Below are 16,238 nucleotides of genomic sequence, written 5' to 3'. Positions count from 1 at the left end.
TAGAAGAAGAAACGAGGGAGAGCCCGGATAGCTCAGTCGGTAGAGCATCAGACTTTTAATCTGAGGGTCCAGGGTTCAAGTCCCTGTTCGGGCGATCACTTTTCCTTTACTGGTGCATGATAATCTTGGGATTTTTCAGTACCGTAAATATTTGTATTCCTTCGAACATAACAGAGGAAAAGAGTAACGCAAGTTTGTTAGACGGTGTTACGAGGAAACGGAATTAAAGTGCGTCAGGGTTTTATTCAGAAGGCGGAAGGAGAGATGTTTTAGAGCAGTACATATGCGAGCCATACGTGTGAATTTAATTTTACTAGCAGCCACACATTAAAAAGAGTACAAAGAAATAGGTGAAATTATTTTTTGAAATTAATTTTAATAAAATTTTATTTAATCCAATATATCCTGTCTTATTTTATCATGTAATCAATATTTTAAAATTATGAATGAAATTTAAACTTTTTTTCATACTGTCGTTTAATTACGGTGTGTATTTATAATTCAAGCACATTTAGATTCATATTTCAGGTGCTTGATAGTGGTATTCGTCTTATCCGACAGCTCCGTTTATTTTGCTTTGTCTCCTGTGAGTGGCAAAGCAGCGAGAAGCAGACTAGGAAGTTAAGTAATATATATATAGACTCTAAAAAAAGAGTGGAGCACCGTCGGTTCCATGGTGTAATGGTTAGCACTCTGGACTCTGAATCCAGCGATCCGAGTTCAAATCTCGGTGGAACCTTTATGATTTCTTTTCACTCAATACCAGTGTGTTCTATTGTATTATTCATGAGTTTTGTGTATGATATTCTCTTATGTTCTGAAAGGATATGAAAGAAAATTAGGTTGGATCTTACCTTTTGAGCTTTCCTAGATAATTCGCGCCTCTACCACGCCATTAGGAGAATTTACAGAGAGTCAATTCACTATATAGCAGATTGCACTAGTTTTGAATATTATCTTATGACATGTCAAAGCGGAGATCGATAATGGAGATCCGAGATTTTTTTTTACAAGTTTCCATATTAATTTGGGGCTTGGATGCCGGCTTAAGTTCTGTCTGGAATACAAGTTGGTGAGACCGCTACCAGGAGTTTTCATAAAACTAAATTATATTCTAGAAGGAACTTCCTGAATGGTGCTTAGACCTAGAGAAAAACTCTGGTCTGGCAGCGGTGGGATTCGAACCCACGCCTCCGAAGAGACTGGAGCCTAAATCCAGCGCCTTAGACCGCTCGGCCACGCTACCTGCGTGGGGGACAGCGGTCCTCACAGTCCTCCTAAGAGACTAGAAGGGAGGGGGTGACACTACGAATGATTGTGCTAAACTGGCTGCTCTTCTTCTGAGAATTATGGAGATTCCTTCGGACAGCAGAGCAGCAGATGACAAAAGCAGATAGACCAGAAGAAACAAAGGTACACAGAAATTAACAACAAAACAAGTTTATTCTTACGGGTGGGGCCACATCCGGGAGTGGGGTGCGCCTGAACTAGAAGCATTCCCCAGATCTGCAACTAGAGCTCCATACTCGCTCGCTGGCTCATATTCCGTTGCGCTGTTTCCTCCACCCTTGTGCGCCCTCACTCCCACTTAGCTCACACGCTTTGCGCACGCTGCCTCTTCCATGGAGGCTTCTGAGGTCCAAACCGCGCGGTCTAGTCACACCCCGCCCAATTCCCTCACAACCCTCCCCCTCCCCCCGCCCTTTCCCCTTTCTAGTCCCCGTAAGCCGTCAGACGGTGCCGCCCGCCAGGTGGCTCTGTGGCGCAATGGATAGCGCATTGGACTTCTAGTGACGAAAGAGCGATTCAAAGGTTGTGGGTTCGAATCCCACCAGAGTCGATTTTATTTCACTATTATTATTTTTTTTTCTTTTTCTCTTTATCCGGTTTTTTCTTAAAAGGCTCCCACCCTTCTCCCCCAACCCTATCTCAGTGTTTTCCAGCTGGTTTCAGTTCCCACCTCAGCCTCCGCTCTGCTCTCTTCTTTACTTACCTGTCTGCCCCGGGGCTCGGGCCGAGGAGAGAAGGACTGGGGGCGGGAAACAGAAGGGGAGGGAAAGTGGGCGTGGACGCCGAGATAAAGGCAGGCCCCTGGCTCGGGGACACACGGGGATTTGACAACCACTTTATTCCATGCACTAGGGACTCGGGAAGGGACTGGGGCTGGGCTGGGGGCAGAGGGTACAATCCTAGACGCCGGGGGGTGGGGGTGGGGGGCAGGGAAAAGGGACAGAAACCAGGGAAATATATATTTATATAGATACTCTAATATAAACCACATCTCACCCGCGCGCGGCGCCCGCGCGCCCCGCCGCCCTCCCCAACACCTCCTCACCCGGACGCCCGGGTCCCTCTGCTGCCCTCGGGCTGGAGTCTCTACCCCTCCCCCCAGCCCCCGCCTCCATCCCCCCCTCCAAGCTCAGGGCCAAGGTCTCCAGAAAGCGGGCGGCGCGGGCGGCGGAGCCTTGGGCGCCCCGTCTTGTCTGTGAGGCGGCGGCGGCGGCGGCAGCAGTCCGGTGAGGGGGGCCGGTGCGCCAGAATCACCGGCTCGGGGAGAGCAGGGGGACGGGGACCGCGCACAGCGCGGGCTGGGGGGGCCCTTGTGAACTGGGGGGCGCTGGTGGAGCGCGGGGCCGGGCGCTGGGGCGGCGGGGTCCAGCGGTAGGCGCGGCGCGGGAGGCCTGGGCTCTCCCGGTTCCGGCCGGGGCGGCTTGGGGCGCAGGTAACCGTGCAGCGCGGAGAAGAGCTGGGCGCGCGCGGCCGGGCTGGCGTCTTGCGCGAAGGCCGCCAAGCGGAGCAGGCACTCGCGGAATCCCGACAAGTAGCAGCTGGCGAGCGCCTCGGCGTCCTGGGCTGGGGATCGGGGAACCCCTGAAGGTGCGGCCGGCGGGAGGACCGGCGGGCCGGGCAGGGGGTCCCATCGGGGGAGAGGGAAGGGGCGGGGCGCAGAGATACCGAAGCCGGACCGGCGCAGAGACAGAGACAGGAAGCCACATGGACAGACAGAGGGAGAAAAGGAGGGAGACAGAGACAGACACGCGCGGGTGTTATTATTAACCTCGCCTCGGAGCAGAGCCTGCCACTCCCCAAGCCCACCGTCCTCCGCGGGGTCCTGCCCGTCTACCCAGACCCGGGCCCCAGTGAACCCCCCCGCTCCCTCCCTCCGCTGCCCCACCCCCGCGCTGTACCCGGGGGCTCCACCCGGCTTCGTTCCCTCAAGTAGCCCACGGCGAACTCCAGTATCTCTGCTTTCTCCAGCTTCGGGTTCCGGAGGTTCTACAGATGGGAGGGGAGGGCGCAGAGACAGAAAGGGGTGGGGAGAGAGGGGGAAAGTGGCAGGGGGAAGAAGGGAGGGGGATGCGGGAGCTGGGGGTGCCCCCGGATCGCGTTTGCGCGCGGACCGCAGAGTGCGCTACGGAACACCGAGTGGAGATGACCAAGAATGGTCCTGGCCCACCCTGAGACGAAACTGTCCAAATCGAGGGGATGAAACCAACCCATAGTGCAAGGAGGGGATTTGAACAGCAAACCTAGGGAGTGAAATTAACCACCCCGCTGCCTATCTTGGGGAGGGGTCGGAGGTTGGGAGGAGGAAGGAGAATTTACAGACCCAAAGATTGAAACCGACTGACCCTGGGAGTGAAATTTAGAGCCGGGTGTTGAAACTTACAGACCCAAGGGGTAGCGATGAAGATCGCGTTCTGAGAGCGGGAAAGGGGGCTGGGCTGGAATTCCAAGGTCCCTTGGGTCCAGGGTCTCCAAAGCAGCATATGTCCCTACCCAAGTGGGAAGCCCTGGGACGCGAGGACGGAATGCTTAGGGGCCGGGTGATGGCAGAAGAACTGACCTGGTCCCGGGTCCGCTCCAGCAGCAGCAGCCTCAGTTCTTCCAGGCTGCGGTTGATGCGGTCCCGGCGCCGCTTCTCCACGAGCGGCTTCAGCATCTACGACCAGCAGGAAAGGGAGGGCGGGGCCGACCCGACCGAGACTCAGCGCGGCCGCGAGGGCGTCAGGATCCCCGCCGCTGGGATAAGCCGGCCTCCACCCCTTCCCCAAGACCCCAGAGAGCCTAGGGCCGGGCCCATTCGACCCCTCTCCAATCCCCCTCCCAACGCCCCTGGAGTGAATTTCTGTAGCTCGCCTCCTCTCTCTCCCGGGTCTTCTGCTTTCTCCTCTCTCACACTTGTCCTCCCTCCTCCCCTCTCTGTGTCTTTCTTCCTCCTCCTCCTCCTTTCTCTCTACGTCTCCGTCTCGTGCAGTCTTTCTCTGTCTCAGTGGAGAACTTTGGGGGCCCTCTTTGCGCCCAGACGCGTGGGCCGCAAGGTGCCGGGCTGAGCTGGCGGCCCTGAGTGTAGAAAGGGAGACACCCAGCGCGCCCGCGCCGCCTCCTATCCCTCTAACCCGTCTGTGCGGTCACCCTTCTCCACTGGTTCTGAAGTCTTCCACCCGGGCTCGGGCCTCTGGAACCTTCTCTTACAAGGCTGCCTCGGGCCAGCGCCCTCTCACAGCCCGCGTGGAGCGAGTGCCCATCCTCGCCGATTTTTGTTTCCACCTTCCTCCCTTAGCTCTGTGTTCCTCCTGCTTATTTTACTCAAATTTTGCCGCCGCCCACCCCAAGCCCTCGAAGGCGCAAGGTGCCAACTGCCATCACCTACACCCAGACAGACCTCTGCCTCTGCTGCCCACCCAGATACAGCTCTGACGCTGACCCCTTCTCCATAGTTTGGCGCTTCCTCCCCAGCCCCTGGCTCCTCGGGTCCCCACGCACCTCTCCCCACTTCCAGCCCCGCGTCTCCAGCCTCTTCCCTGACCCTCAGGGACCCTGTCTCCTCCTCAGTCCAGGGACCTCTGCTCCCTCCCCGCCCTCCTCTCACCTTGGGGCCGTCCCTATTCTCAGCTCGATCCCGGGTGACCATCGCTCCTCCGGACCCTAGTGTGGACCGAGTCTCCGCTCTCCTTGAGTCTTATATCCCGCAGGCCCCCGAGTAGGGGGGAGGTTAGGACCCTGGCCCGCCCCTTCAGGATCCCACAGGACTCGACCCTGGGCACAAGGCTCCCGGAAAGGGGAGGGGCACAAGGGGGAGGGGGAAAGGTGGAAATGGCCTGGGAGTGTGGGAAATGAGGGGCCGGTGCGGCACCCGCTGGTTTAAGGACCATAAGGCTGTATAAGGAGGCGGGAACCTAGCTGAAGGGAAGTTATTAGAGGAAGAGGGAGTTGGAGTAATTTGGGGACAGAACTCAGGAAGGGAGTTCAGAGTTCCCCCACCCCGCACCCGTTCACTATTTCAGCTTTCTTGGGAGCTCACTGTACCCCCACTAACACTGAAATAAAAAGCACCCCTCAGCTCCTAGTCTGGATCCTATACACCTTTCCCCCAAATTCACCTCCTACTTGGGATAGTGAGTCACCTGAGTGTGCTGGCTGGATCTGTCTAATTCACCAGGGACTTTGTCTGGAGGTGGAAGAAGCTCTGTGCGATCGAAGTCAGTCATATTTAGTTCCCCCAACATCTATGCACTCATTGTGACCACAGGGCACCGGTCTAGGCTGGGACTCTTCATGCTGAGATATAGGCTGGAGGCCTGGTTTATCCCTGCAAGTTTCAGTGGAAAAGAGGATGTGTTGTCAAGTAGCTATTTTAGAAGAAAGGTGAAGTAGGTGCTCAGGGAAAGGGTCATCATGAGGGATGGCTAGACTGGGGCAGGGGGAAGCCTCATGGAAGAGGTAGGGAGGCTTTGAAGCACCGGTGGAAAGATCTTTCCAGGTAGAAGTATTTTTTTTTTTTCTTTCAAGTTCCTTTATTTTATTTTATTTATTTATTTTTTTTAATTTTATAAATTTATTTATTTTAGTTGGGGGCTAATTACTTTACAATATTGTAATAGTTTTTGCCATACATTGACATGAATCAGCCATGGGTTTACATGTGTTCCCCTTCCTGGACCCCCCACCCACCTCCCTCAGGTAGAAGTATTTGATTAAAAATTAATCATAGGAGATTCAGGCCCAGGGCTGCCACACCTGACACAAGTGTGCTCCGGGGTTCTTCGGCCCTCCAGACCCCTCATGATTATAGGGGAGCAAAGAGCAGGTAGTTTTCTTTAAAAGATAAAAAAGGGAACAAAAAAAGGGATCAACACCCACCTCAAACCAAGAGCATGACACTCTGCGGAATGATGCCTGAGACTTGGAGACTTCAGGACAAAGTGCCTGAGAAGATAAAATCAGAGATTTAACGGGACAGCAAGAATGCCAGGGACGGACACAAAACAGGGTTGCAGACCGAGTCAGAAGACAGCTTCGTAGTCAGAGACCGATGGGGCTCCTCCAAGCCCTCGCAGCTCCGGTCCACAACTTGGTTTTTTCACGAAGCCTGCCTTGGCAAAGTCCGAGATAGAGGAGCGCAGATCTTGGGGAGGGCTCTCCCATTTGCAGTCAGGAAGCCCAGCACATGCCACCTCCCGCTACCTGAGCCAAATGGGAGCGCAGATGTATGGCCTTAGAAGCCCCCCTGCCCCCCTCCTTGGGAACCTGGGCTCGGGCTGAGTTTTTGTCACCTGCACGCGAGGCTCGGGGCCCCGGGCAGTTCGCACCCGGGTGTGGGACCGCCCCTGGCCATATGGGGCGACTTTATGGCCGGGTGACCGGATCCAGGCGGAAGGGAGGATGGCTCGGGGCTCCACCCACGTCTGCTATTGGGACTGTTCCTCTGTCCTCCCCCTAGCTAGAAAGCCACTTGGAGATAGTCGCCACGATGCTTTACAAGATGAGAAGATCCACCAGGTGCTAGTGCACACTTGCATTGGTGGTTCAGTGGTAGAATTCTCGCCTGCCACGCGGGAGGCCCGGGTTCGATTCCCGGCCAATGCATCAACTATTTCTTTTCTTTCCCCCAAAGATGTCTGTATTTCTTGTTTAAGATTTCTACCAAATATTAATATTTAACTTTTTTACTCTGTGTGAAAGTATGAGGCTTTGGGTCGAGACCCTGATTCCGAACGTCCTCACACTCCCATCCTCCCAGCCTGGGGTCTGGCTGTCCACACCCCTCCTTCTACTCGCCTCCCCGCCCGCACCTCCGCAGGCGTGACGCTGAGAAAGGACCGCGGCTGGGATCCCTGCCCGGGGGGTCCTTTCAGCCCTCCGCGGGGGAGGCGGGAGGTCTTCCCTGCCCTCAAGTTCTAAGACCCTGGCTTTTCTTTCCTTTCCTCTTCCTCGCTCCTTCTCTTATTTTCTGTCCTCTGGAACCCGGTTTCTTTTTCTAAATCCACGGTCACGGCCTTTTTTTGTCCCGCCGTCTTTCAGCGTCTCATTCTCCGTCTTTTTCACATTCTTTCCAGGTCTTCTGACTTCTGCGCTGGGTCTCTCTGGGTCTTACCTGGTCTCTGCATGTCCGGCTCCGGGTCTCCCGGGTCTCTGGGATGGTCCCTCCAGGACTCCGTGGCCGCCCTGCCCTCTACGCTCCCACGCTCCGGCCATCCCCTGGGAAGCTCGCTCACACCTCCGGGTTCCTGCCACTCCCCGCCCGCCCCTTCCCGGCCGCTTTGATCCCGCACGCGTCGGGTCAGCAGGTGGCCGGGCTCCCGCCGACTGCCGCGGCCACTTGTGAGTAAGGGCAGGGGGCCGGGTCCCTCGGGCTCCGGCGCTGGTTTTCCACCGGCTTCCCCCGCCCTCGGCCTTCCTCCGCGTCCCTCCTCCGGACACGGGCTCAGGCTGCTGCGGGCCCGCGTCTCTGGACCACTGAATCTGGGGTCTGCATCTTCTCTGTCTTGGTCCCTCTCTCAGGAACTCGTCCGGAGCCCTTGTTTCTGTCTCTGGATCCTGACTCCTGTCTCTTTCAACTTCATCTGGGCCAGGCTCGAAGTCTTTCTTTTCCGCCTCTGGATTGTGTGAGCGACTGGGAATGCTCTCTTCTCAATTCTAAGCCGTGACAGTGGCCCTAGAAGGAAACTCTACAACAGTCTGGGCATTTGTATGTCTATGTGAGCAGCCCCTGTACTCAATCACGAAGCCGCTATTTCTGGCGGGCCTCTTGTGCACCAAGTGTTGTTAGGCATTGAGGGTACCTTGGATCTGGACTCTCCTGCTACTTACATTATGGTGGGGGGGGGAGAGGGGACAGAAAATGACTAAGAAAACAGAAAGTGATATAAGATGGCTATGAGGGTGGGGGAGGGGCCGCCAGTAATGGCAATGACTTGAGAGTGCAGAGCTAGTTTACTCTGGTGATCACGTAATAGGGAAACTTTTGTGTTCTATGACAACTTAATCACTAAAGGGATGTTGCCTATAAGCTTAAGTTACACATAATGGCCGATCTTTGGGAGCCCTGCCTCCCAGGTAATGAGCATTAAGTTAAAATAACTTTGTTTAGCTCCCAGGAAACATCCTGACCTGGCCTGCCTATCAGCACCTGAAGGAAGAAATCAACACAGTTCTGACCAGAACCAAGAAATGTTTAACGTTATTTCTTCCCTTTTTTGGTATACAAGAAGCCTGAATTCTAACTCAGGCCAGATGGTTCTTTGAAACAGGAGTCCACCATCTCCTTGGTCTGCTGGCTCTCCAAGCAAAGTAGTTATTCCTCGCCCCCTAATAATTGTCTCTCACTTTATCAGCTTGTAGCTACAAGCAGTGGGAGCTTCAACTTGGTAAGCTAGTCAAGAACCTTGCTGATCATGGCCACCTGGGCCTGGTTGGGGAATCCTCCAGTAAGCTGCCAGGACCGCTTGTCTGGAGGATCTGCCCTTCAGAATTCCCTGGAACAGCACAGAGTGGGCCAGTGACTTGACAGCTGGATGGACATTTGAGAGCTAGCAGGCTCTTATTGTTGGGTAAGTCACTCTTGGTGTCTACAAGCCAAAAACCTTATTTCCTCTTTCTCTGGGACTTTTTTTCTGGAATACGCCAAATTTGTTTTGTATTTGAGTGAGTACCTTGTTGGAGAGAGGCAAGCGTTGTTGAACTTTTACCTGGTTTGTGAACTGGTTCCTTAGTTTCTTTGGATGCTAGCATTTTTGTGTGCCATTTGTGGGGTTTTTTTGTCTTGTATTTCTGTATTTTAAAATGGGAGAAGGGACTTCTTGGTAGTCCAATGGTTAAGAATCTGCCTTGCAATTCAGGGGACACGGGTTTGATCCCTGTCAGGGCGACTTAGCAGCAGCAGCAGCAGGGAGCTAGGATCCTACATGCCTTGGAGCAACTAAGCCCACGGGCACATCACAACTACTGAAGGCTGTATGCTGCAATGAGTCTTAGTTGAAACCAAATGAATAAAGTAAACAATTTTAAAAACATACAAATAAATAAAATAGGGAATGTTTCAACTATCCCTAAAGAAAGTCCTCTGATGTACATTTTGGATAAATGATCTGATTACAGCTGAGAACTGAGAACTCATGAGTGTGAAGAATATATTTTACTGAAGCAATGCGTGGCCATAGTTCTTGTTAGGATCTCTAAAAGGGGTTTAGGCACAGTTATCTTGGGCCCCTGTGCACCAAGTACTACTACCCTTGCTGTGTTAATTATGTCATCTGCAGTCTCCTGTGTCATTGGTATATGTAAAACCCCAAGACCGAACTTGAAGGTCTATTTAGGATTTTCTGTTGTCCTTTGGGTTTTACATTTCATTTTGTTTGGTACTGTTTCTCCATTTACAACCAAATTAATTTTGTGATATTTAAAGCTTTTTACTGATGTCAAATGGAAGAAAGTAACAAGAGGGGAAAAAAAAAATCTGTAGAACACTCCCAGAGAGAAGAGAAAGATTCCATGGGGTTCCTAAAACCAGCAAAAGCCCCATCCCAGAATTCAGCCCAGTTGGTTGATGCCAAAGCAACAAGGCATCCTTTGGATAGTTAGAAATGATCAATTGCTATTTATGCTTTTATGGTGACTATTCTGGGAAGAAGTAGGGAAGAATGACGAAATCCTTTATGTGTAAGCATTTGTGCTATTATATCAGGGAAAATATGAAAAGGAAGGGAATGAGAGTGAGAATATGTTGCTTCAAACCTTATCTCCTAAAGCCAAGCAAGCTGTCTTAGCCACTCTAGGTGTTATACCAAAAAATCCACTCATTTTACCACCTACTGTTCCTACCTAGCCCCAATTCCTGACTGGGGCTCAGGACTTCCCCTCCTTATAGGGATCAATTAGGAAATCCTGTGTCTGCAACCCACTCCAGTATTCTTGCCTGGAGAATACAATGGACAGAGGAACCTGGCAGGCTGCAGTCCATAAGATCACACAGAGTCAGACACAGCTGAAGTGACCTAGCACACACGCAGGCACGTGTTAGTTTCTGGGGCACAGGGACTTGGTCTGGTAATATAAGACCCAACAGGGCACCCAGTTTGGGCCAGAAGCCACCCCTGGGGCAGGACGATTTCTCTTAGGTTATCTCATAGCGGGCCTGCAAATGACCAGCTGGCCGGGCTTCTCAGACTTGTTTAATTGGAAAGATGGAAACCCTCCTTTATAGGGAGGATCCTCTATACCTGAAGCACACTTGACCCCTGAACCAAATTGGAACCCCAGTGAGAGGAGAAGGGCCTCATGAGAACACCACTTATTAGTGCATCTGGACAGGGCCTTGCAAAGGGGAACCAAAGAAAAGAGTCTGGACAAAATTCAAGAAATTCAGCAAAACAAACGAAACCCTTTCTGAATTTTTGGAAAGGATTAATCAGGCCTACAAACATCATACTTGGCAGATCCCAAGGCCCCTGAAAATATTAGAATGGTAAAGTGCCTCGGATATTAGGAGAAAGCTGCAGAGATGAGATGGGGCATTTGAAATGAACCCTTCTCAACTGATAGATGTTTATTTTACGCTGTTTAACAAGGAGTGCATGCTTCAGCAGCACATACACTAAAATTGGAATGATATAGATAATACTCGTGTGGCCCCTGTGCAAAAGGATGACAGGCAAATTCAATGAATTTTTTTTACTATACTTCAATAATTTTTTTCTTTTTTAAGAAAAGAATAAACTAGGACTTCCCTGGTGGTCCAGTGGCTAAGATTCCTCGTTCCCAATGCAGGCAACCCGGGTTCAATTCATAGTCAGGGAGCTAGATCCCACAAGCCACAACTAAAAATAGCTCGTGCCACAACTAAGACCTGGTGCAGCCAAATAAACAAATTATTTTTAAAAAATAATGAATCAAGCAAGCTCATTGCTGGAGGGGAGAGTGCTGCAGCTCCTTTGAGGAGAAAGAAGGTATGAAATGTTCATTTTGGAGAATAGGAAAGCAAACCTTCTAGGATAGAATAGGATTTCTAGGCAGGTTGCAAGTCCATTTGAAATGTGCCATCAAAAATTACAGTTTCAAAGGTGAATTCACCATGAAGCCAATGAAATGTACACTTTAGGGCCCCTCACTTAAACACACCTCTGTGAGGGTCCTAGCAACAGGCTCACATGACCATATGCTTCTATAAAATTTGCCAAGATAGATATTTTAACTGCAAATGGTAAAGATCACTGTCTGTTTTCACTCCAACTTCCCTGTCACACAGTCCCCACTTGTTGAAGTGGCTGTGGGCATTTGGGGATATGTGAATTGCTAATTCGGTTCCCAGTCACTTCCACACAAAGTTATCTCAGCCATCCTGGTGTGGGAATGGCTTCCAAGGAAACTCCTGTCACCTGTGCCCACTCACTAGGCTTCCTGCCTTGAAAGTGCAAAGCCAGAGAGCACAGGTGATATGAATGATCCAGGGGCTCTTGTTAACTATAAGTACATGGGTGGTAGAGGAAGAATGAGATTTGAAATATACAAAGTCAGTAGCCAATCTGTTGAGAGTATTAGAGGTGTATGCAGGCAATTAGTTAATACCAGTAAGTTATTTTTTCTGATCTTTGTTTCACTGTAAATATTACTTTTTGTAACTAGTTCAACATTATTTTCTTAAAAAGCTCTCACCCCTGCCCCAAATAATCATATACACTTCAGGCTGGTTGTGAGACCAGTTGGCCTGGGGATAGAGGTGGCTGTGAGGGCATTCCCAAGGGCATTTCCAGGGTCAGGGGATGGGATGGGGGTCTGTGGATGACACACCTCCATGTCAGTGCAGGCCTGTGTGCATGTCATTTGTGGTTGTGTCTATGTATGAACATAGTGTGTGTGTGAGTGTCTTGGCCTCCAGCCTCTTCCTGGCCGACGGCTTAACCCTGGGCAGCATCTGGGCTTGGGGGAGGGGAGCTCGTGTCTCACACGCGCTGGGGCCCTAGGGTGGCGGAGGCGGAGACAGCACAGCTGGCCTAGTGTGGCGCTTCCCCTCCCCCGCTGTGACGTCTTCCCAGGCCTGGGATCCGAGGCTCAGCTCCTCCCCCTTTGTTCTTCAAAGAGCAGGCTGGCTTCCTGGGACCCCCTGGGTCCTGGGAAGGCGGGGGTGGGGGGTCAGTTCCTGGAGGATTGAGACCTGGGGGTTGGGGGTGGGGAAATAGGAGGCCCAGGCCCCTGGGCTAAGGGAAGAATCAGGATAGAAGACCTCTGTGGAGCCCCAAACAAACCAGGCAATAATACCTGCCCTTCTGGGGCACAGGTTCTTGTGGGAAAAACAGTCAAAGGTACATAATACTAAATTTATCATTTGTCAGTTGGTGATAAGAGCTAAAGAGCAAAGTGAAGCAAGAAAGCAGAGTGGAGATTGGGAATTGTGACTTTAAGGCTAAGATCAGGGAAGGACTCACTGAGAAGGTGAAATATAAAGAGGTGAAGCCAAAAAAAAACCACGTTGCTTTCCAAATACAGGAAAAAAAAAAAAAGGTTGCTTTTCAGATACAAAAAATAAAAAATAAAGAGGTGAGGCCACATGCTACAGGGCCACCTGAGGGAAGAGCATTCCAGTCAGATGGACAGGCTGACTAGGACAACCTGCCAGGCTTATCAAAGGAACAGAGAGCAGCAGGGGGCAGAGTGGGATTGTCTGGAGTGGAGGTAGCAAGTGCAGGAGTTGTAGGAGGTCAGATCAGAGCCACAAAGTGGGAGGCTGATTATGTAGAACCTTCTAGGCCGTTGCAAGTACTTTGTCATGTCAATATAATGTGAAGCCATTGGAGGACTTTTCCCCCCCTTTTTTGTTTTGTTTTTGGAAATTTTAATTTTTATATAATTTCAAACTTTCAGAAAAATTACAAAAATAGTACAAGGATTATACATGAACTATACTTCAATTTTAAACAATAGAATAATACAAGGTACTCTTGTATATGCTTTTCCCATGTCTATTAATTGTTTACATTTGTTTCATTTGCTTTATCATTTCCCTCCAAATATAATATAGGTATAAAATATTTGTTTTCTGAATCCTTTAGGGGTAAATCGAAAACATCAAGTCCTTTTGCTTGTTGTTACTCAGTATGTTTTCTGAGGACAAGGACATTCAGGTATAATAGTACAACTATCAATATCAGGATATTAAAATAAATATTATACTATTATTTAATGCCAGTCCATACTTAAATTTCCTCAAGTGTTTCAGTGGTATCCTTTATAACTCCTTTTTCCCAATCCAGGATCCCACGCTGCATTTAGTTGTTATGTCTCTTCAGTTTCACTTAATCCAGAAAATTCTTTATCTTAAGCTTTTTAATACAATCCTGGAATTCTTTAAAAATTTTATTGAAGTATAATTGATCTACAATGTTGTGTTAATTTCTGCTCTACATCAAAGTGTCTCAATTATACATATACTTTTTTTTCATATTCTTTTCCATTATCATTTATCACAGGATACTGAATGTAGTTCTGTGCTGTTACAGTAGGACCTTGCTGTTAATCCATCCTACATATAATAATTTGCATCTACTAATCCCAAAGTTCCCATCCTTCCCGCCCCACTCTTCCTCCCCCTTGGCAACCAAGTCTGTTTTCTCTGTCTGTGAGTTTCTGTTTCGTAGGTATGTTCATTTGCATTGTATTTTAGATTCCACATATAAGTGATATCATATGGTATTACTATTTGTCTTTCTCTTTCTGACTTACTTGACTTAGTATGATAGCCAGTAGGTCCATCCATGTTGCTGCAAGTGGCATTATTTCCTTGTTTTTGATGGCTGAGTAATATCCCATTGTATATATACACATTTTCATTATCCATTCATCTATTGATAGACATTTTTGTTGTTTCCATGTCCTGGCTATTGCAAGTAGTGCTGCTATGAACATAGAGGAGCATGTATATTTTCAAATTATAGGTTTCTCCAGATAAATGCCCAGGATTGGGATTGTAGGTAGCTCTATTTTTAGTTTTCAAAGGAACCTTTATACTCTTCTCCATAGTGGCTGTACCAATTGACATTTCCACCAGCAGTGTAGGAAAGTTACTTTTTCTTTACACTCTCTTCAGCATTTATTATTTGTCGACATTTTGTTGATGGCCATTCTGACCAGAGTGAGGAGATACCTCATTATCATTTTGATTTGCATGTCTCTAATAATTTGTGATATTGAGCATTTTTTCATGTGCCTGTTGGCCATCTGTATGTCTTCTCTGGAGAAATGCCTGTGTAGATCTTCTACCCATTTTTTGCTTGTTTTTTTTTTTTTTTTTTAATACTGAACCATATGAGCTATTTGTATATTTTGGAAATCAGTCCCTTGTTGGTTGCATCCTTTGCAGATATTTGTCCTGTTCTGTAGGCTGTCTTTTTGTTCATGGTTTCTTGTGCTGTGCAAAAGCTTTTAATTAGGTCCTGTTTGTTTGTTTTTGTTTTTATTTCCATTACTCTAGGAGACGAATCCAAAAAGATATTGTTGCAGTTTATGTCAAAGAATGTTCTGCCTATGTTTTCCTCTAGGAGTCTTGAGTCCCTGTCCTTACATTTAGGTCTTTAATCTACTTTGAGTTTATTTTTGTAGATGGTGTTAGAGAATGTTCTAATTTCATTATTTTACATGTAGCTGTCCAGTTTTCCCAGTATCATTTATTGAAGAGATTGTCTTTTTTTTCCATTGTGTATTCTTGCCTCCTTTGTTGTAGATTAATTGACATAGGTGGGTGGGTTTATTTCTGGGCTTTCTATCCTGTTCTGTTGATCTATATGTTGGTTTTTGTGCCAGTGCCATATTGTTTTAATTACCGAATGCCTTTTTAACACAGTGACATGGGAAGTAGAGCAGAAGGAGGATGATGGGATTCCTGAGAAGAGTCAGAGGGTGAATGGACAGGGAAATATGATATGATTGCTAATACCACTGAGAAACCACCTGAGTTTGGAGTTACGAATTCAACTTGGCAGTTAACAGGTTTTTGCAGGACAGAACCTTTGGAGAAGTAGAAGCAGTAGTCTGAGGCCCTCAAGAGAGCGCTCGCGGGCAGATCGTGGAATCCCCTAGAGGCTCAGAATAAAAGTGGAATGAGCACTAGAAAAATTGCTTCCTTCACCGGAGGTGGCGGTAATTAATATCTGTCCCCAAAAGTACTAACGCTGTGAGCAGGATTCGAACCTGCGCGGGGAGACCCCATTGGATTTCGAGTCCAACGCCTTAACCACTCGGCCATCACAGCCGCGTGCGGCCCTGGGCCTGCGCAACTATAGCTGCCTATCAACACGCCCGTCTCCAGCGAGTACCACTTCACTGTCTTGTATGTCAGTGCGCATGCGCCTGTGAGGCAACGGAAAAGGCAGCTTTCCGGTCCTTCCTCCCTACCCCGAGACACCATGCAAAACGGGCCCAAATCTGAGTCAACAGTCGCATATCCTTGTAGGCAGAGGGAGGCCCCTAAACCATGGTTCATGAGAGCTGGAGTTAGCTTCCAAATTGCACTAAAAGTGCATAGGGATGGAAACTCAAACGGCAACGAACTGGCTAGGTAAGAAGAAGAATCTTTGGTAAGCTGGGGTAGAGGCGGCGTGGGTGGAGAGGAATCCCCTTGGAAGTCTGGAAACGTGTTCCCTTCGCAGCAATAATATACTATAGTTAACTGCCCCAGGCACCGCTGGGATTCGAACCCAGGATCTCCTGTTTACTAGACAGGCGCTTTAACCAGCTAAGCCACGGCGCCGGCGAGGGGTTGATTGCTTCTAGATGTAGATCAGCTGTTCATGACTAGATCAGCTGTTCATAAGTGGACACTAAACGAGAAATGACCGGAACAAAGGTTGCCATCACTCTCCAATCACTTATCCTTCTCAAGGCTCCCCCCTTTCCAAGTTCTGAGCCAGAGCGTTAACACTGCACCAGCTTCCCTTCTCCCACACCGTTGGGAACCAACTTGACTA

General features: G+C 49.3%; 1 protein-coding gene and 8 non-coding genes across 11 annotated transcripts; 5 read left to right on the top strand and 4 right to left on the bottom strand.

Moving 5' to 3' along the window:
- The first annotated feature begins 21 nt into the window (after nt 1–21).
- TRNAK-UUU (transfer RNA lysine (anticodon UUU)) lies at nt 22–94 on the top strand. The gene has a single exon. It is a non-coding gene; the product is annotated as a tRNA-Lys (tRNA).
- Nucleotides 95–667: 573 nt separating this feature from the next.
- On the top strand, nt 668–739 carry TRNAQ-CUG (transfer RNA glutamine (anticodon CUG)). Its single transcript has one exon. It is a non-coding gene; the product is annotated as a tRNA-Gln (tRNA).
- A 425-nt stretch (nt 740–1,164) lies between these two features.
- On the bottom strand, nt 1,165–1,246 carry TRNAL-UAG (transfer RNA leucine (anticodon UAG)). The gene has a single exon. It is a non-coding gene; the product is annotated as a tRNA-Leu (tRNA).
- A 507-nt stretch (nt 1,247–1,753) lies between these two features.
- Nucleotides 1,754–1,840, top strand: TRNAR-UCU (transfer RNA arginine (anticodon UCU)). Its single transcript is given in 2 exon segments — nt 1,754–1,790; nt 1,805–1,840. It is a non-coding gene; the product is annotated as a tRNA-Arg (tRNA).
- A 268-nt stretch (nt 1,841–2,108) lies between these two features.
- HES7 (hes family bHLH transcription factor 7) lies at nt 2,109–5,502 on the bottom strand. Of its 3 annotated transcripts, none has more exons than XM_081584319.1 (4): nt 5,409–5,502; nt 3,848–3,943; nt 3,189–3,276; nt 2,109–2,871 (listed from the first exon to the last, which is right to left on the bottom strand). In XM_081584319.1, the coding sequence occupies exons 1-4, from the start codon at nt 5,490–5,492 to the stop codon at nt 2,420–2,422; spliced, it is 720 nt and encodes a 239-aa protein (XP_081440445.1). In that variant the 5' UTR covers nt 5,493–5,502; the 3' UTR covers nt 2,109–2,419. The 3 variants fall into 3 exon arrangements, with proteins under 3 accessions (XP_081440445.1, XP_081440447.1, XP_081440446.1); XM_081584321.1 differs by lacking the exon at nt 5,409–5,502 and adding an exon at nt 4,874–5,007 and having other exon boundaries at nt 2,109–2,886; XM_081584320.1 differs by lacking the exon at nt 5,409–5,502 and adding an exon at nt 4,874–5,007.
- A 1,297-nt stretch (nt 5,503–6,799) lies between these two features.
- On the top strand, nt 6,800–6,870 carry TRNAG-GCC (transfer RNA glycine (anticodon GCC)). Its single transcript has one exon. It is a non-coding gene; the product is annotated as a tRNA-Gly (tRNA).
- A 3,982-nt stretch (nt 6,871–10,852) lies between these two features.
- Nucleotides 10,853–10,962, top strand: LOC145543937 (U6 spliceosomal RNA). Its single transcript, XR_014081175.1, has one exon. It is a non-coding gene; the product is annotated as a U6 spliceosomal RNA (small nuclear RNA).
- Nucleotides 10,963–15,441: 4,479 nt separating this feature from the next.
- Nucleotides 15,442–15,523, bottom strand: TRNAS-CGA (transfer RNA serine (anticodon CGA)). Its single transcript has one exon. It is a non-coding gene; the product is annotated as a tRNA-Ser (tRNA).
- Nucleotides 15,524–15,947: 424 nt separating this feature from the next.
- On the bottom strand, nt 15,948–16,021 carry TRNAT-AGU (transfer RNA threonine (anticodon AGU)). Its single transcript has one exon. It is a non-coding gene; the product is annotated as a tRNA-Thr (tRNA).
- Nucleotides 16,022–16,238: the final 217 nt, after the last annotated feature.

The sequence above is a fragment of the Giraffa tippelskirchi genome, chromosome 3, assembly GCF_054371585.1.
Source record: "Giraffa tippelskirchi isolate mGirTip1 chromosome 3, T2T-mGirTip1v1.2.pri, whole genome shotgun sequence".
NCBI lineage: Eukaryota > Metazoa > Chordata > Mammalia > Artiodactyla > Giraffidae > Giraffa > Giraffa tippelskirchi.
This window is presented reverse-complemented; position numbering and strand designations above follow the sequence as displayed.

Excerpts from the sequence above, each read along its gene's own strand:
- HES7 (XM_081584319.1), bottom strand. The coding sequence starts at position 5,492 with ATGACTGACTTCGATCGCACAGAGCTTCTTCCACCTCCAGACAAAGTC. Across the intron at positions 3,944-5,408 it reads GATCCAGCCAGCACACTCAG|ATGCTGAAGCCGCTCGTGGA; the intron begins GTGACTCACTAT and ends TGCTGGTCGTAG. Across the intron at positions 2,872-3,188 it reads AAGCCGGGTGGAGCCCCCGG|GGGTTCCCCGATCCCCAGCC; the intron begins GTACAGCGCGGG and ends CCGCACCTTCAG.